This window comes from Mixophyes fleayi, chromosome 4, assembly GCF_038048845.1.
Source record: "Mixophyes fleayi isolate aMixFle1 chromosome 4, aMixFle1.hap1, whole genome shotgun sequence".
Lineage (NCBI taxonomy): Eukaryota > Metazoa > Chordata > Amphibia > Anura > Limnodynastidae > Mixophyes > Mixophyes fleayi.
This window is the reverse complement of record NC_134405.1, coordinates 113115499-113136955: the sequence shown is the minus strand read 5'-3', so window position 1 is coordinate 113136955 and position 21457 is coordinate 113115499. Positions and strand designations below refer to the sequence as shown.

Genomic DNA, 21457 nt, shown 5'->3' with positions numbered 1-21457 from the left:
TCTTTATTTTAGACCTATGATTAAATATACAATGTAACCTGTTTAGGGAAGTCACATGTCTAGTCAGCATGGCTAATATATTCATTCTGAAAGCAGAATGCTTGCTGTATTTTCCTAAGAAGTGGCCATTATCTCTGTTAATATCAGTTTACAGCAAATCTCCCACACACATACCTATGCACATATGCACCACACATACATCACTGTACATCTTCCACATGCACCTTGGTACATCTACACCACAAACATCTACACCCCACACACCTCCACACATCTCCTCCACGCACACCTCGCACATCACCCCCACAAACACCTCTGCACATCACCCCCACACACACCTCCGCACATCTCCTCCACACACACCTGCGCACATCACCCCCACAAACACCTCTGCACATCACCACCACACACACCTCCGCACATCACCCCTACATGCACCTCTGTACATCTCCCCCACATACCTCCGCACATCACCCCTACATGCACCTCTGTACATCTCCCCCACAAATCTCTGCACATCTCCCCTACGCACACCTCCACACATCTGCTCCACGCCTCCGCACATCATCCCACACATCTACACCCCACAAACACCTCCGCACATCACCCCCACACACACCTCAGCACATCACCCCAACACGCACCTCCGCACATCACCCCCACACATCTACATCCTACAAACACCTCCGCACATCTCCCCCCACGCACACCTCCATACATATCCCCACACACACACCTCCGCACACCAACCCCACACATCTACACCACACACACATCTCTGCACATCTCCCCCACACACACCTCCAAACATCTGCCCCACGCCTCCGCACATCTACACCCCATAAACATATCCGCACATCGCCCCCACACACACCTCAGCATGCACCTCCGCACCTCACCCCCACACGCACCTCCGCACATCTCCCCCACACACACCTCCACACATCTCCCCCACACATCTACATCCCACAAACACCTCCGCACATCACCCCCACACATCTACACCCCACAAACACCTCCGCACATCTCCCTCACACACACACTTCCGCACATCTCCACGCACACCTCTGCACATCTACACCCCACAAACACCTCAGCACATCACCCCCACACACACTTCCGCACATAACCCCCCCACACACCTCCGCACATCTCCCCCACACACACCTCCGCACACCAACCCCACACATCTACACCCCACACACATCTCTGCACATCTCCCCCACGTACACCTCCACACATCTGCCCCACGCCTCCGCACATCACCCCCACACATCTACACCCCACAAACACCTCCGCAAATCTCCTCCACACACACATCCGCACATCTCCTCCACACACACCTCTGCACATCTACACCCTACAAAGACCTCCGCACATCACCCCCACACACACACCTCCGCACAACAACCCCACACACATCTCTGCACATCTCCCCTTCGTACACCTCCACACATCTGCCCCATGCCTCTGTACATCACCCCCACGCACACCTCCACACATCATCCCCAAACAGCTACACCACAGAGCTCAGCACTTCACCCATACACAGTTACACTACACACCTCCGCACATCACCCCCACACATCTCCACCACGCACCTCCGCACATCACCCTAACACATCTACACCACGCAGGTCTGCACATCACCCCAACACATCTACACCACACACCTCCACAAATTTGTAAAATATTTAAAAAATTACTCTTTTATTTACTTCTATTACTATTCCTACTGACTAGATTTTATTCATTTCTTCAGCTTCCTATGTTTGGTTTATTTTATACTTGCCAACTTATGGCAGTCGGCGTCCGGGAGCTGCTGGGGGGGAGGTAGGCGTGCTGGGTTCAGAAAATAGCCTAATTTTGGGGCCAAATGCCACGATTCTCAGGGAATCACATTATTTTAGATCTAATTCTGCCCACTTCACTAGGAAGTGGGCAGATGCGGGAGGCTGCCATACTCTCCCAGGAGTCAGGGAGTCTCCGGGACATTCCGGGAGAATTGGCAAGTATGGTTTATTTACATTTCTTGTGTGGCAGTTACCATTTATAATGAGCTTTGCTATTCCAAATTGACTCGATTCTTTATCCATTCGTTAGGTCCAACATGATCTTACTCTTATTTTTTTCTATTGCTTCACTGCGGAAGTCAATAAGACCAAAGTGACAGTAAAGTAAGTAAATCTCACTGGACTGATCAGTAAGTGTTCTCAGATGTGGTCTCTGCCACACATACCAGAGAGCTGTACACACACCATGAACAGATCATTAAAGTGTTCAGCTTTCTCAGCATTTCAAGTACCAGTAATCTCTGTAGTGTACCCAACTCAATGGAGGTGGTCCATTAGATTATTCTTTAGCCAGATGGATAAATACCCTGCAGCATGTGCAATGCCTTAGTCATAGATGTCTTAAATGATGGAAAAAGTTTAAATTGTACCAATAAAAGTTTTATATATTTTGTACCTTCATTTTATTATATCTAATTTTCCAATATCAATATAAGGGGCAATATACTAAACATTCCAATTATTTATATGGTATTCCTTTATGTATTTATCTATTTTTAATATATACGAACAATTATGTATTTCATAACTAAAACATTGGGAGTGTGTGGTCCACTTGACTAGAAGCTATTTCCTATGTTATATCTTCTTTGAAGTGGTTCTGATGTAACCTGTATGCTGCATTCACAGGACATGTATAGCTGGGAAATGTAAAATAGGATGGTGATATTTTATAATACATTTACAGTCATGAGGTTCCTAACTGGTCATGTTATAATCATCTGAATAAGGTTTTTGGATAATTTATGATGGTAGACTTATGTCTCAGGGGCAGATTCAATTCTCTATGTTGTTCTTTAGAACAACGGGGCCACGGGATTGGTAAGAAAATTTTCGCTGATTTTTACTCATGGCTCATAGAGCTGCGAGCAAAAATCAATGGAGCGATTACCATAGTAACGGTAATTATTCGCACCCGCATTGGATAGAACAACGCAGGGAATTGAAACTGCCCCTTAAATTAGCCGTGATGTTTCGAAAAACATCACGGCCGCACATTTTTATCAAAATTATCTCTCTTTTTTGTTTGCACCTCTATGGGGTGAGAGCAAAAGTGAGCGTTATTTCTGTAAAAAAATCTGTGTGAGGTGTCTCACGGCCGTTTCCGGAGGCACCTCGCGTGGATTATTTTGGAATTTAATCTGCCCCTTAATATCTTAATGAGGAATGTGAGGACAACACTGGTCAAATTGGATGTAATTACAAGGAAATGATTCTGCATCTGCAATATGCTGCTCCTTCAGGAAACAGATTTAAAAATGTCACACTAACCTAGAAGGAAGATATATCTGAAATCTGGTGCATTCTTCTGTTACAGCAAAATATTGAAAACATTTGATGAATTGCTATGGGTAACACCGCTTTATTGCACCACTTTTCAGAAATGATCCCATTTTGTTTACAGTGGGCTGCATGTATCCAAACATTGGTTCATTCTCAGCCTTTTGCTGGTATTTCAGTGATTTGTTAATAGGCACGAGTCTTCAGTGCTAATTTAATTATTGCTTTGTAAATATTTTAGTACACTGTCCTGTGAATAATAAGGATTTAGGAGACAAAACATATAATTGTGCTAATTTAGCCATCTCTATGCTACAAGAAATCCACATACACATAAAAGCGAGTTACCTTTGCAAATCTCCTCATTGAATGAGAGAGAGCTTCTGGATTAGGGCACTCCAATTTCTTGATAATCTCAAAGCTTTGATTTAATTGTGTGAAGATATCAACAACTGAGCAGGAAAACAAGGCATGTTCAGAGGTTGCCTGGAACTGAGGAATACAAGAGTCAGACCTGAGAAACGGTTTCTTAAATTACAATGAACAATAGGATTGCAACCTCACATCTCTACTATGCACTTATTTTTCGGAAACATAGCTCTTTGTTCGCTTAAATTAGTTATCCATCAAATAAATAAGAATCAAAAAATAGAATAGAGCTGTTATCGGCATCCACCAAGAAGAGAATGAAAGATCCTCTACTTTTATGTGCCACTTCCATAAAATATAACATGTCCTGCAATTATGCTCTCAACTTACTCCATCTTTTTTATCTCTTCCTAGAGCTCCATGGAGAAATTCCATTGACACGTCTTCATTTTCATCCAACCACTGAATAACAAAAGGCTCAAACCACCTAGAAGATTGAGAACATTTTGTATGAAATACAATCTAGATGTTATTTAATAATGTCAGTATATGCCGGAGCATTATACATTTCTATTTCCACAGATGCACCTATTTGTCAGCCTCACATATAGCAGAGCATGGCCAACGTGCACTTTTATTTAGGATTTCGGAACTTCCTCTGTAACAGCACTCTGGGTGACCTTTTGTGGTTTTGTAGGTCTGGCTGGAAGAGTAAACACCTTAATGTCCAATGACCATTTTAGCTCTTCATTAAGTTAAACTTTTTAATTTTTCGACAAAACTAGAGTTAATTTAGCCTTCTTTAATCTTAAATTAATCATGACCAAGAGGACACATCAACACTGTTATTATTACGTTTGCCACTTTTATATGTTAGAATGCTTTCATTGCACTGTCCAAAGTGTGTCTAGTAATGTGCATTCATATATATGGTATGCCTGAAAGGTGCAGCAGCAGGGGTACAACTAGAAATGTCTGGGCTCCGTTGCAAAATTGTGTCTACTCCATCTTTAGTGAGTATCCAATTGTGCAGAGTACCTATTGTATTAGTAGGCATCTGACCCATTAGTCTGAATTATATAGACACTATAATTTCCCATGTCATATAAATGCATGGGGACAATTGGTATGAAGCCAAATTATTTTTACTCTTTACTTCCCTGCTCCAATCCCAAGGTCCTGAGACATACTCAGAAACTCATTACACACATTCTTAGTGCAGCCAGTTGTCAAATTGCCCATCTTCTGGAAAAATTCAGACCCGCCTCCTCTCCCATATATCATTAACCACATATGGCAGGTTTATCACATGGAAAATATTACCAGTATTCTCCGCCATACTTCTATCCAATTCAATAGTGTCTGGAGTCACTGGACTGAGTACTATGAGACCTCTCCTCCTCTGGCTTACTGAGGCCCCTTGCCTTTTCCTATTTCTTTTCATTATATTCCACTCTACAACTTCTTTACCCCTCTCCTTAAGCTATTGACTTCCATTCCCTCCCTTCTCTCTCTCTCTTTACACTTCACTTGCATTGCGATTAGCTGATCTCAGTTATATGTTTTTGATACTTCTTGGAAACTGATTTTGAACTGACTCATACAATATGTAAGTTTCCCTCCCTTTGTTTTTCTTCTGGAAAAATAATAAAATAATAAAATGTTTATTCCAAACAAAAAAGATTGTATTGTAATGTACATTTTGTTCTCCAGGACAGGGCCCCATGTGCTGCCCCAATCACGGCTAGAACTTTACTACTGTGCAAAAGGCATCCCTTTAGAAGAATAGTCTAATGCATCAGAGAACAGACAAAAATCAAATTCTGGCTAAAACAGCAGTGCTCATCCCCACTTCTGAGCAGGGCACACCCCACAGAACTGCCGTCTCTACTCCTTGGGGTAAATTTATCAAGCTGCGGGTTTGAAAAAGTGGAGATGTTGCCTATAGCAACCAATCAGATTCTAGCTGTCATTTTGTAGAATGTACTAAATAAATGAAACCTAGAATCTGATTGGTTGCTATAGGCAACATCTCCACTTTTTCAAACCCACAGCTTGATAAAATTACCCCCTTGACTCTTGTTTATAATAACCTCAGACCACAAAATGAAATTGTACTTTATCACGTGTGAATGCGCCTTACACTATGCAAGGAACACCCAATCTATCCTGGTCCTTTCATCCGAGGATGGAATATTTGGCACCCCTGCATACACATTATTATATCTAAAACCTATGCAAGCTGTGCAAAATCGTGTACAGTTGTGTAAAAACAGGAGCAATATCCTTTGCTCAGAGGCAGGTGTAATTTTGCACTTTTGTAAATGACCCTTTCTGTGAAGCAGCTATCACTAATTCCTGGCGTAATCAATTTACTGTCATTCTGCATTCTTTGTACTAATTCTATCATATAAATAACACACACAGTCGTAGGTCACATCACTGGTGCTTTAACGTTTCCAATGTAAGGGTTTAGATGCTAAGAGGCCCAAGATGAATTTCAAACTATTAATCACCACAGGCACAAAGAAATGTGATTTGATTCTATGTTATTGGTCTCTTGTTCCTTTTTCCCAACCTTGATAAGTACCAGGGAATAGATAACTAGGCTTCCTTTGGTTAAAGTGTTCTTTGGTTTTTGGAAACTTAATAAAGCAAGAGTATTTTTATGTTGGCTAAAACATTATACTTCTCATGTGATATGACTAAATGACATGCATATTGTGATCTGTGCAACATGTCGGCTAATCTCTTTTGAATTACCTATGTAGTTCTTACTGCATATTTACTACTATTGGGTGTTGCTATTTAAATTGAACGTAACTAGTTATGCATATACGACTCTGATTTTTGACTGTTAATGTAATATCTAAAGGCTTCAGCAAACTAATTCTCATCTCACAGTACTTATCTCAATAAACTGATATTACTGCAATGATTAAATACAAAATGTGTTTATATGTTTTGTGTTGAAACACAATACAATAAAGCATTCAGATTTATTCAGTGTCATGTACCTTATCACAATAACCGTCTGCCCACACTGCCTAGACAAAGACATCTATACAGAGTGTGTAACATTTATTCAATGGCAATTTGATTATGTATAAAAAAAACAGTGGATAACTATTTCTATGACATTCTGAGCGTTTGTACATTAACACAGTTTTTTGCATTAACTGAATTATTATCTTTATGAGTTTGTGATGCACATTCTCACAATCTTGGCATTTGAACAATGTACTCAAATTGGTTTTACTGTATTTTGTATTGTAATTTGTGATATCAATAATATATATTACAAATCAATAGTGATTGTCACAGTACATATTATGAGTACTTTCTATATTACATTTGGCTGTTAATATGCTATGCTTTAAACCAGAGAGCTACATTAATATGTGGCCAGCACATAGTAACACTGTTAGGGGAATATGCACCAAACCATACCGTAATGGGTTCCCTATATGTATATATTATCTAATGTTTGCTATTTCATGCTATAGGAAAATAAATGCCATATAAAACAGAAAACATTGAAGCCCATTTTTAGCACAAAAACAGTTTTTAAATAATTTTGTTTTATTTATGCGCAACGAAACTATCAAATAATTTTTTCACTGAGTCAGTCTTAATTCTATATTGTTATTACCTATTTTTACATTTTCAATGAAGGCAGATAAAACTGAAAGAGCAAAGAAGAAAACAGTAAAAATGTCACTTTTCAGGCTTCTGTTGTTGGCTGCACCGCGTTACATCCGAGAGCTTATGTTGGATTCATTGATCCCTTTCCTAAAGCACTGCCTTGCATCCAAACACTGCAGACCATTCCCTATGGATGCCTGTGTACAGAGGGTGAACCTACAATAGGGATCAATGATCCCTTTGGAGGGTTCACATAAATGTTTTAACTCACTGTGGTACTGCATATCTTGGGTGTCTGAAAAGTGCCTGTGCTTATAAGGCTACATAAACAAAACAATCAAAATAGGAAAGAACACCATTTTTATATAATAAAACAATTAGGAAAAACAATTTGAATAATATCAAAGTGTACAGACCAGTGTCCCCTGTCCTAGAATCCAAGACAAAATTGCCCATTTACCGGTGTTAAGTCTTGCACTAAGATATATTAAGCACTCTGATATGAAGACTGAGCTTTATCAGAAAGAACATGGCCACATCCTGTGGTCATAACCCACAAGCCCTAATTAGAATGAGAAAGCTATCATTTATAACCTTTCATCCATTTATCTGTCTTCAGTTGTAATAATTTAATTTAGAAATGCAGAAATTAGACTTACAGAGAATATTCCGGGACAGTATCCTTGAATGCAGGAAGTTCTCGAACATATTCATTATAAAACCATTTTACTTTGAAGTGCAAATTCATATAATCTGTACTCTTGCATAGACGGTGCTTTTCATGTTCTGTAATAGAAAGATTTAAACACTCTATTGTACTTCCAGGGTAACAGTACATTGTAGCAATTTCATTGTTGGGATTATAGGGAAAATGTATACAAGGGAATTTTTTGTGATATGTTAAGAGCATTCATGATCTGCAACTAAAATACCATCATCAGTATAGTGTAGGAAAACTCTAATAGTAACTGAAACAAACCTGAAATTAAACATTTTTTAGACTGGTCACCCACTGGCTTTACTTTAAATGCAGTAATTCTTCCAGTTCAGTTTCTTGGGGTTACAGATTTAGTTCCAATAAACGTGTTCTGGATTTTTTGTTTCCATTTAAACAACACATGAAAAGATGCAAGAGAAACTTAGGGACTTATTTGGTTAAGACACACTTCTTCATACTGTGTATGCACACCAAAATGCATATGCATACAGCTGTGTACACCTAGGAGGTAGAACTTTGGCCAGCAAGCATAGGCCCTGGTCCCTACTGGAGCCCTTTAGTTAAAAAATATATATATTGTATATATCTATAAAACTATATATATATATATATATATATATATATATATATATATATATATATATATATATATACACACACACATACGCACATATATATATATATATATATATATATATATATATATATATATATATATATATATACACTTACACATACATATATATATATATATATATATATATATATATATATATATATATACATATATTTTTTTTTTTGTGACTGCGGGTGGTGCATCTCAGCACGCACATGGGGGGGGGGGGGGCAAGCTGTCCACGGACAGTGTGTAGTGGGCAAGCTGTCTACCTACACTGTGCAGCAGCCCGCAGAGCAAGGCAGGACCTCCAAATCTTGCGAGATTGTGAAATCTCATGAGACTAAGAGCTTCCCTGCTCACTCTGCAGGAAGTTTTCTATCAGTAGCACAGGTAAGTACAGTGGGCTGAGGGGGAGATATAATGTGTCTGGGGGTTATAATGCATCTTGGTGGGTGTCATAATATGTCAAGGGGGCATAATGTGTGCTGTGGGGGCATGATAAGCTTGTGGGTGGCATGATAATATAACTGGGGGGTGGCGTGATGTGATGTGGAAGGGGATGTAGTTGAGAGGTGGCGTGATGTGGCTGGGGTGGATGTGATAAATGTAATATTTTATTAAAATGAATGTATCATATACTATGTGATCTGTGTTCTGCACGGTGTTCACTTATTGCACGGTTTTCCATATTTACATTTTCCCACAGGTCCCAACATTACAGGATCCATGTAAGAATACAGTACCAGGTTGTGAAAGCTGCAATAACAGGTAGGTGAGAGTAACACCATTTTAATACATAATGGGGGAATTCAACTAGCCGCGATGTGTCTCGGAACATCTGCAAAACATTTCTGGCATTTGAATCTCCCCCAACATGTTATGTCTAAAGACGCGCAGCAACACCCCATGTTGACCACTCCCCCAACATTATGTCACCATGTCCCTTTTGAGGCACCGCCTCACATCAGTGTCATACAGCGCCTTTGCTACTCACCTGTGAAAGGGGGGGGGCAAAAAGTTGCTGTACCTGGGCCCCAAATTCCTCTTGGCAGCCCCGGCCCTGTCTGCTACATCTTCGTATGCAATGGACACTTACTACAGCCTATGATTTCGGGGAGTGATCTGGGCAGGAAAGGGGCATTTTGTTGTAGTGAATTTACAGTAGGGGTGTGCCAAACTCAAGTGCACACAGCCAAGTCCAAATATAGCTCTGAGCATCTCTAAGTTACTTGTTTTTCTGCCGTATCTCTTGCTCCAGCTAAAGGGCTAGTCTAAGTCCTTATCAGTAGTGATGACAGTCTCGTATGCATACGATAACATATGTTTGCAATCATGAGCATCTGTAACAACGTATTTTATGTTCAGTAGACATTAACAACATTCTAATAAATGCATTTCATGGAAAAGCACACATATCATGAGATCCATGCCTTGAGGAATTCGGGAGAGCGCAGAGCCTAAATATCTGCGTATGATACTAAGGGGGGTATTCAATTGTCGGCGGGATTGCCGAAAATCCTGCGGTCCGCGCAAGATTACCGATATTACAGTAATCGTGCGCGGAAAAACCGTTAATAGAGTAATTTACTCGCTGGATTTCAGCTCACAGCTCAGGGAGCTGCGAGCTGAAATCCAGCAAGAGATTACCGTATTAACGGTAATATTTTTTGAGCGCGGGATTTTCGGCGATCCCGCCGACAATTGAATATGCCCCTTAATGTGTGTTGCACTCAGAATGTGTGTCTTGATGAATCAGGGCCTACAGGTGACTTCTGTACCATAATTAAACGAGAATTTCAAACTGTTGTTTAAGATTTACTTATTTTTGGTGTTGCTAGTATATATGATAATTCTTCCCATTTAAAATGAGGAATAACATCAATAAACATATATAAAGGAACTTGTTTCTGCTTTTGATGCACTTAGTGAAGGTTCCTCTCTACTTTGTAATCAACTTAAAGCTTTTTCTCCAAATATAGATAAAAGGTTTTGGTTTTTTTTTTCTCTTTGTTTTTACATTAACTTCAAAGACTTTGACATAATGCTCTTAGTGCTTCTAAAAAAAGTTAATGGTAAAAATGTAAGTGCTCAATAACTGCTTAGACGTGGCCTTTCAGTATTGGGTAAGAATGAACACAGGCCTGGATTTATGTAAAGACAACATCGTTCTAGGCATAGTACAACAGAACTGCAAGTTCCCCAGACTACCCTTTTTCCATTGTATTAGCACATTACTTTCATATGTTTAATGGGATAAAGAAAAACATAACAATCAATTTTACTTGCTGACATATTTATTGGATGAGGTAAATTAGAAATTAGGACCATCGCTCTCAGTGGTGATGAGAAAGAATAGGTCGGAAAGTGGAGTAAGGGGGTAAATAAGTTAAGTTGAAGCCATGTACTAGCATACAGCAGCGGCATAGCAACAATGGGCAGGTGGGTGCATTAGCCTCCGAGCACCAGTATACCGGGGGTGCTGTTTCTTTGCCTGCTGAGGGTGCCACCCATAACCAGGTTTGGAAACCGGGGCTCTAACCTGTCTGACACAGGCTTATTGGGACTGGTACTAATATAAGTGAGGCTGGCCATGTCTCCTTTGGGGCCAGCCACCTTATTCTATATGCAGATCAATGAACTGTTCCGTTGGGACTCATTGGTTAAGATTTAAGTGCTTTTAACTGGATATTTGGGCTGGTTAATGGGAAACAGGCCTGATAATTACTTATTAAATGTTATTAATTTAAATGTGTAGCTGGTTGAGGCTAAGAAGGAATATTTATTATATGAAAATGCTATTAATTTAATTTCGAGACTGGCTGGGGTGGAAGGTAGTTGGGGAAAGTGGGCCTAATTATTAAACATTAATGTTATTGATTTAATGTTGGGGCTGGTTGGAGGGATGTAGGCTATCCATCTATCCATATATCTGCTGGTGAAGTAGCAGACTTGTGTAAATAATAGTGCTATGCACAACATTGTCGGTGTGTTGGAAGAGGAGGGAGTCAGCCTAGCAATGTCTAAAGTGATAGCCATTTCCTTTTCACATGCATGTCCACGCCACATGCCATTTTGACTCCAAATATCGATAATTTGGCCCAACACCACCTAAACGGGAAGTGTAAATAAACTGCATTGCCCCAGGGCGCCATATAACAGCACTATGTGTCTGTGCCTGGATCTACTAGATAATGAGATGATTTTGTGCACTGTTCAGTGGTAACTATCCTACATTTATTATTATATACAAGTTAACCCGTACATGATACTCATGCATTCTATGCAAATCAAGCTACTTAAGGTGTTAAAAAGGTTCTTGTCATGCATTTGGGCCATAGCCCAGGCCTCCTCAGGGGAAGAGCGTTACTTCCCGACGTAAGCGCCCTTTTTTAACGTGGTTTTGTCCACATGTCATCACCTCATCATTCTTCTCCATCACCTCATCCTTCATTTTCATCGCCACATCTATCCAGATGTCTATCCAGACACAGGGATCTCTCTCAGCGATCCTGAGTATCACACTCCTCTCACTCTGTCACCCCCGACAACCACCAACCACTCCCCACTGTCACCCCCGGCAACCACCAACCACTCCCAACTGTCACTTCTCCTTCAAGAAATATATATATATTTTTTTTAAATCTTTATAAACACTTTTAACAATTAACAAATTAAATTAACAAACTAAAAACATCTTAGTATACCAAATTTCAGCCCTTTCTGAATTTTTTTTTTCCACACACACTAAGAATTTAGTAGGTCAGTGTATAACTCCGCCCAGCAGGTGGCGCTGCAGCTTGGTTTTATTTTTTACACACACACACACACACACACACACACACACACACAGACTAACACACGCCACTAGACATTTATATTATAGACTATATGCCTTAAAACAAAGTTGTTAACTACTTTTGCTCACCTCTACTTTGCACTTGCTAGGTGTATGAATTACACCTGGTGACAAAGAGCTTGATACTAGCAATAATAACACAGCCTTTCAGACTAAATTTAGATAGTGTGATGTGCGAAATGATAACGAGATGCAGTATCACGGTTACTTGCAAAAACAAACATATAAATACTGCAGCTAAACAGAAGGCACCTCTCAGAAAAGAATTTCCTCTTCATGTACCATTCACAATATATCCTACATTATTGCTCTTAACACTATGCATTTTTTATTATAATGGAGGCACATAGGCATATAGCTTTGCTCTATAAAATAATCATTCTTTGCAATGGTATAAAAACAAAACAAAAAGTACAATATCACAGTCGATTTTACTTTTAACTGTTTATATTATGAAAGGAATAGTATTTAAATTTGTTTTTAACTATTATTTTACTAAATTATAATGATAATGTTGTATACTATATAAGTCATTAATAAAGCAATGTATGGATACATTCTGTTTTGCATTGAACTCTTGTAATACCTACAATCAGTGGCGGAACCACCGTTGGTGCAATGGGTGCGGTGCACCGGGGCCTATGAAGATAATGGGGGCCGCTGCACAGGGAACTAGTGAGCTGTGGGCCCAGGTTCCCTCTTCCCTGCTTCTCTGCACCAGGGCCCACAGCTCGCTAGTTCCGCCTCTGCGTACATTGTTACTAGTCCCCAGCCCTACTTTGCAAATTTGCAGAAAAATTGCAAACCTGAAGCAAGTATAACAAGCAATAAATGTAACAGGAGCCTGACGATGAATCTGATATGCCATCATGCTAACAAAACAACTCTTGACTGCATGGACAGTGTTCACCCATCAGTGCCTTGAGATTGCCTAGTTTAGCTAAATGGAAATAGGCAAAAAAAAATACATTGTTGTAATACACTGAACCAATCATTTAGGACTTTAAATCTAGTCAAAATTTCTGAAAAACAAATCACTAACACACTGGTGCAAAATAAAAAACACGTGAAAAAATATATTTGTACATGAGAAAAATATTTTAACAATTGACAAACATTTTTCTGTGCAGCTTGACTTACTATATTTCTAAGTAAAACATGGATGCAGTGTTAATGCAGATCTGGAGCAAGCAATAGTCTGAACACATACGTCCTCATTTTTCAGTAGCAGTAAATCCAGCAGGAATGTGCATTTTTGCAGCTTGGCAAAATCATGTTGTGCTGCAGGGGGTCAAATTTAAAATATGCAAACATATATTGAATTGAGAAAGGGGAGCAAGTTCTAGCTCAGCTCTAAATTGCAGTGCCAAGATAAAGCTGGCCAGTAGCTGTGTGCGATGTGCAAAAGCAAGGAGTATATTCCGTGCATTTACATCCCTTGCATTGCAACATGGATTTGCAGAGGTGAAAAATTGCACCTTTTTGTTGGATTTGCTCCTAACGCTAAATGAAGCCCAATGCTGTCCGTTATTGTGCAATGCACTCATAACGGCATAAATAACAGAAAATTTAAGTTATTTCACCAAAAGCTGGGTAGCCTTGACTGGTATGTGAACAAAATAGCTTATAAGTGAAATAGGAAGCTTTTCTGCACGTGGTACAAGGTTTCAAACATTGAAAACTAATATTATGGATGTGCCACTGTAATAGTTCAATCATGGACCTCAAAATTGATCTTTTGGCATTTCCTTCACCAAAAATCACTTGGTAAATGCCAGTGTAACATATCATCACTATCATCATCACAATTTATTTATATAGCGCCACTAATTCCGCAGCGTTGTACAGAGAACTCACTCATATCAGTCCATGCCCCAATGGGGCTTACAGTTTAAATTCCCTAACACACAGACAGACTAGGGTCAATTTGTTAGAAGCCAGTTAACCTACTAGTATGTTTTTGGTGTGTAGGAGGAAACCGGAGCACCCGGAGGAAACCCACGCAAACACGGGGAGAACATACAAACTCCACACAGATAAGGCCATGGTCAGGAATTGAACTCATGACCCCAGTGCTGTAAGGCAGAAGTGCTAACCACTAAGTCACCGTGCTGCCCAATATAGCGCTTAACTTTGAAATTCTGGCTTCGACTCAAGCACACATAAGTATACAGTTTATGCATATATATTAAAGGTATGTAAGAAAATAGCAAACAGTGTGATTTTCCATTTGGACTTTATATATGTTCTAAATATATTCACATTTGTATAAAATAGCCTACATAGCTTTGGTCCAAAAGTAGAACTGCTGACTTCAGGGCTTCTTCTAGCACTTTATCAAATAATATATGTACATCATAATGAAAATAAATGGACAGAATGTAGATTTAAATGCAGAATTTGAATCTTACATTTTATGGTATGGTAATATTGTGTAAAATCTACATACTGATTCATGATCTCTGCAGACGACTGGAAGAAAAGACACCTACACTAAAAATCCAATGCGACACGTTTATGATGATTATAATTCTACTCCTTAATCAATGTACAGCCTGAACTTACAGCAATGCAAGAAGGAAAGTATTGACATTATAGCGTGTATTAATACAAAAATGTGCACGTTATTGATTTCCAGTCTCTTTGTACGACTTCAATAAATAACATAACAGAAACAAATCATCTGCTGATACCCATATATGCAACAATTCAGCACCTATAGACACTAGCCAATATTGGGTTATGTCACACAATCAGTGCTGATTTTTCTCTAGCATCAGGCACAGAAATGTTTTATAATGAAAGCATATATTGCAATTTTCTCCAAGATCCTGCCTGATTTAATCCTGGCTTGCTATTGATTTCTGCAAAGGAATTACATCTCAGCTGGTCATATCACTTTTCATCCATAGAGATCTCCATTTATTTCGCTCTCCGTCTGTGGTTCCAATCATGTTGATGACTAGTAAAATCCCTTCCCCTGCTGTACCAAAGCTTAGGCTTTTTATTTTCTATTGTGCTGTGTATCTACTCTTCCAGAACTGAAACTGGGACAATACAACTCCTAGACTTGGTTTAGGCTTTAGTGTGTTGGTTTTGCAATACTTTTTATTTAGATTTTAAAAGCACTGCTTAATCTGTAGTTACAAAAGAAGTGGAATTCAGTAACAAAAATAAAAAAATAAACAAAACAGACAAAAGTGTATGGCATATGATGTAGGACATTCAAAACTATTTTTAAATATTAAAGACTTTAGGGTTAAGTACAGTGCTAAAACTACTGTCCATCCCTGTGCGTCCCAGCAGCAATTAAGTCATGTTTAAGTGTTTAGAAAGGTGTTGCTTTGTTGGGATTGCATTCATGTGAATGATTTCAGCTATATTTTAATTGTACCTGGATTACAATTGGGTCGTTCTTAATTTACATATTTCAATCTTAAAAGAATTAGCAGGATTAAAATTTTATGTGGACAGCTTCACAGATTTGCAATTTCATACAGCTTACCTGATATAAGGCTGGGTACACCCTACAGTGTTTTCAGGCGGTTATCGGGCCAAGCACACGATAAACAACCGTTCGACCTGATATCGCATTAGTGTGTAAGCTAATGATGAACAATTATTGTTCCAAAGCACATCGTATCATTTTATTTGATTTTTAAATTGGACTAAAAATCTCATTCAACAATGTAACGATTTCATTCCAATCCTGCAGTGTGTATGCACCCATGACTGGCAGTGTCCATAGATCTCTATGGAGTGTGCAGAGTCATGATCTTTTCAGCAGATGGTTATGAGAGATGAAGAGCGCAGATCTGAAAGTAAATCGTGTAAACTGTGCTCAGTGTGTACACATGAATTCGCATGCTGACCGGGACATTTTTTTTTTAATCAGTAAAATCATTAAGGATATCGCATCGGGAGAAATTTTGTATAGTGTGTACCCAGCCTTACTCAAAGGCTAAAATGGTTTATTATTTGTATTACACAATAAGGACCTTTTACAAAAGTGTGAAAATGCATTCCCACAGCACTCATGCTATTTACACACATTTTGCACAAATGTATCCTGTTTTTCAAATCTGCTTTATAAATAAAGGATAATAAAAATAATAACAACGAGGTGCAGAGTTTAGCAACAGCTTCCTAGGAGACAGGTAAAGTGCAAAATGTATACAGAAGCTATGGATGGTTGATGCAGTGCCAATATCCCTATGAAGAAAAGCGCAGCAAGTGCTTCTTAGATGTATCTTTTTTGACCATATATTATGTGACTTCCAATCTGTCTCCACCATCTCCACTTTTTCAAACCTGCAGCTTGATAAATTTACCCCTAGACTCACCAAATGAAACCTATATTATATTTTGGCACAGTCATAAAACTTCCAGTTGAATTTGCACAAAGTATTTTCTAAATAACAAAAATGTAATATAGCTAACACAATGCAGCCATTACATATGTAGTAAGCAATAAATTGACATTTACTAGGGCACTTTAAGAAAACATATCTCATTGTGTTGCAGAATTTCCCCAAAGTGTTAAATCTCAAATACATCTTTGTCTTACATGCAGTACTGTTTTCTACTACCAGATAATACATTGCTGGATTTCCTCGTTACTGTATAAAATTCTTAAAAATTAAAAATCAAATAAATAAAATGTACAGTGATCCAACCTCTTATTTTAATAACCGCACCAGTCCTGTAACCTGGGCTGATAGCTACTAAAGTGCAGGGACAATGAGCATGAGGTCACTCTGCTCAAGTACTAAGGTAATCACACTCTACCATACGAGGAACGGTGCAGAGTATCCACATTTCATTCCAAGAGGACGCTCTCCATTTGGATTCAGAGAAGCTCCTATTTTATTTATCTTGTACAAGATGCCCATTTATTTTCATTTACAGGTTTCTTTCACTGACAGTAATGTAACTGAAGATGGCTGTCGCCCATTCTTGTGTTTAAGGGAGTGAAAAACTAACTTTATTTGTGTCATTTTCATTGTTTTATTATTGAAGATTCACATTATTCACATTCATTATTTCAGTTATATAGTGTCTACGCTCCTGTATTTAGTTACCCCCAATCCCAGGTGTACTCTTTTATTAAACTGCTAAACCCAAAGGAAATCTCCATCATGTAGTCCATATGGAATCTTCAACCATGATGCAATCCAAACGGAAATGAAAAAAAACCTCCTAAGAAACATTAACGCAACTGATCCTAACATAAACCTGCTGCTAAATGACATAGAACTAAATAGAGCTGGACAAGTCTTATGCAGGGGCGGATATAGAGAATACTTCTACCCGGGGCGATTTAGGGGGGGGGCAATTTAGGCCCCGCCCCCTTTTTGCCATCTGAGGCTGCCGGCGGCTGCACACTATGTGCAGGTCCGTTCAGCAGTGACAGGTAGGGACAGTGTGCTGCCCGGATGCTCTGATTGTGTTTAAAACACAATCAGAGCGGCCGGGCAGCACACTGTCCCTGCCTGTCACTGCTGAACGGACTTGCACATAGTGTGCAGCCGCCGGCAGCAAGCCCCTGCTAGGGGGGGCGATCGCCCCTGGATCCGCCACTGGTCTTATGTCATGTATCTAAGTGTTGTGCTGTTCCATGTATGAAGCATGCTTGTTCCTGATGAGCCCATATGCCACTCTCCTAATCTCTTTATCTCCTCTCTTTGTGTATGTTTTCACAAACACAAAGTGTACCTCCTCCTAATTTATCCTCCCCTCTTCCTGTCACCCATTCTTGGTTATATCCCTCTCATCTGATTTCTAGTTCCCCTTACACTGACTCACCCCTATGTGTGTCATCCCGATGCCTACACCTTCCCCTTTAGATGGTAAGCCCTGATCCTGTTAGTGGCACCATGCTTCTTGGCACTGCTTCAGATTGCTCTAATTCCCTCACCTTTCCCCCCTCCCTTTTCTTGTTATAGTGTTTTTGAGACACCCCTTGCACTTTATTTTCCTTTATGAATATTCTTAGATGTGTTGCGAATTGTACGGCAATGTGTTTATTGTATTATCCTGTAATGCTAAGTACTGTTTTTGTTGTATGCTGTCTATATGGTGCTGCAGCCCTTTGTTGCACCCAAAAGATAAAGGATCATAATAGCAATAATCTATACTACATTGTAGAACAATATTACAGTATGTTATCTACACGAGTGTAGTGTTATGTTATGTGTATAACACATTTTCTATACCTGCTTTATCTGACAGCTAAATGACAGAACACAATAAAGCCGGACATTCATTATGTCATCTACCTAAGTGTAGTGTTATGTTCTGCATATGACGCATCCACATGCCAGCATTTACAAAAAAATGTAGCACAGTATTACACTATGTTAGCTAGCTGAATCTAGTTTTATGGTATGTGTATGACACATTTTACATACCTATTGTATTGGATAGCTAAATGTCACTGAGTGGAATGAAGCCAGAGAAACCTTATGCATATAATCAAGTGTTGTGTTATGAGTATGACGCACCTTTGCTCTGCACAAACATTACAATGTAGTATAATATTACTAGGCTATGTTAAGATTTAACAGAGTGTAATGTTATGTTACCCAAAAACCGTTTACAGAACAACTTGAAATAAATTGGCAGGATACTTTACTCTAAAAGTAGTGTTATCCTCGGGATATTCAGTGCTATAAACCCCCTGTCTTGTTATGTATTTGCAATGGAACATATTAAATTTGTGAGTTTATAATAGGTATATTTCCAGGACAGAACATAAATGCATATGATGCAAAGATCAAAACAATTTTGACCGAATTACATTTTATATATTCTAAAAACACAGACAATTTTGAAACAGTGCTGGAAGAACACTAGGTTTATGCTGTGTTATATTAAGTAAAGAAATATAAGGACTATATTACTGTACATGTCATATATAGTCACACTAAAAACTTGTCATCTTCTGGAAATTACTAGTCCTGGTGACATCAATGGTGGCAGTGAAAGGGAGCTGGAAGCTGAAGAAGAGACCAGACTGCACATGATAAGAATGTATTTCAATGGCCTGCCGAAGGAGGTAGCAGCCATGAGATACATTCTTTCTAAGGTGATGATAAGTTTAGTTGTTTTCTTCATTTGCTGGATTATTACTTGTTTTTGGTATTTATTTTCATTAAGTGTCATAATTTTATGCCAAATTTGACAGTGTTATTTTTAACATCATTTATTCATTGTTAGGCATACTGTATAGAGAGAATACATCATATGTGTAACAAAAGTACAGTTGCAAAAAAAGTGCTTATTTACAATTGTATTTGCTTTCTTGTTGACTAATTGAATGAATTTACATGACAATAGCTAACTACAAAGACTGTGGATGAGAGATAATCCATCCAATTGACAACTATAAGCTAAAGTACTGGGCAAGCGTTCCACAGTAATTCTAAGCAGCACTACACGGCTTCCTAAATATAATGCACTTATGTTTATTTTCTAAAATTTCAATACATGGGCTAATGTAAACTTTAAAAGCCTAGCACCATATTACAGTGATAATTATTAAGTTGTTATTTTATTGGACAGTAAAATAGTTATATGATAGCACTTTGTTCACATTTTGTTTCTTTTTCACACTACTTTATTATATTTTGCTGGTTTTTATTAAATCGATTCATTTATGCATGGCAAAAATAAATACGGACATGGTCATTTTAATGTAAATTACTTTTTAATGAATTGTCAAAGTTTTGAGAGTACCCCACAAACAACCTACTTTGCTCTGACATGGAGAGTATCTGATGCCAAATCTAATATGCAGAGCCATATTTGATGCCCAGTCGATTATGCAAACCCATGTTGGGTGCCTGGTCTATTATGTAAGGGCATCTGTGGTGCACAGTGTATGTATACTAAACTACCCCTGCACTGGTTCTCTCTGTCAGCTAATCAAAGTTCAGTATAGCACATGAGCTGGAATATTACACATGTATAGGGTTTAATGGTAGGTTTAAAGGTATGCCCCTCTTGCACTAATCTTATAAGCCACAATAGAAAGGACAATGCTCAATGCGGCATTCACAAAGGTGCAGGGCTCAGTGGATAGAGTCTTTGCTTTAAGTACACAGGAGGTGGGAAGTGACCTGAATATAGATGAAGCGCAGGGAATAAGAGTGCAGATAGAGATAGAATAATAGAGTGCAGGGAATAAGGTATAAACTGGAGGGAAAATGAGTGAGTAAGCAATTTTCATGTGTGTATATTTGTGTTTTTACTGTTATATAGTGTATTGGCCTGATGCTGGGTTGGACACATATGCATTAAAAAAACAAGTGCTAAAAATATACATGCAAAAATGCATATTTACTCCCAAATGCTGAGAAGCAGGTATCACAAGATGCATCTAACTCATGCTTGCCAACAAAGGCATCTTGTTTTCGAGGTTCAGGGGGCAGGTCAGTGTGTGGGGGTGGGGCTTTGAGACTCACGTAACTAGCCCCGCCCCCTAAACGGTCATCACTATTTTGACCAATAAAAACAGTGGAAGGGGACACGTTGGCGCGTGTATTGCGTCACTAAGCCTCGCCCCCTCCATTTGATTTACAGAACTGGCCGGGATCCTGGGAGAATTGCCTGCTCTCCCAAACTCCCAGAAATTCAGGAGTCTTCCGGACATTCCGAGAAAATAGGCAGCTATGATCTAGCTCTCCACCAGTATCACATGTTTATGTCAGGTTTATGTCAGGCATACATTTACACCAAACCAGGTCATAAACACAAGAAGAGTTTGTTAACATTTGTTTTGAGAATGAGAAACACATTCAATATAAGGTTTGGTTTAAATAAAATGAACTTCTATATCAAAACAGATAAAAAAATGTATTATTGCATATGACTGAAAGTATCATAGCAATTAATTT

General features: G+C 38.9%; 1 protein-coding gene across 1 annotated transcript in view; it reads right to left on the bottom strand.

The window, feature by feature from the left end:
• The window catches only part of UNC13C (unc-13 homolog C), a 444227-nt gene that overhangs the window by 106799 nt on the left and 315971 nt on the right, over positions 1 to 21457 (bottom strand). The window contains exons 19-21 of the mRNA XM_075208024.1: positions 8027 to 8153; positions 4113 to 4209; positions 3702 to 3845 (exon numbers count right to left, since the gene is read on the bottom strand). Of these exons, the coding sequence (XP_075064125.1) occupies positions 3702 to 3845; positions 4113 to 4209; positions 8027 to 8153 (368 nt within the window). The remainder of the gene's footprint in view (positions 1 to 3701; positions 3846 to 4112; positions 4210 to 8026; positions 8154 to 21457) is intronic.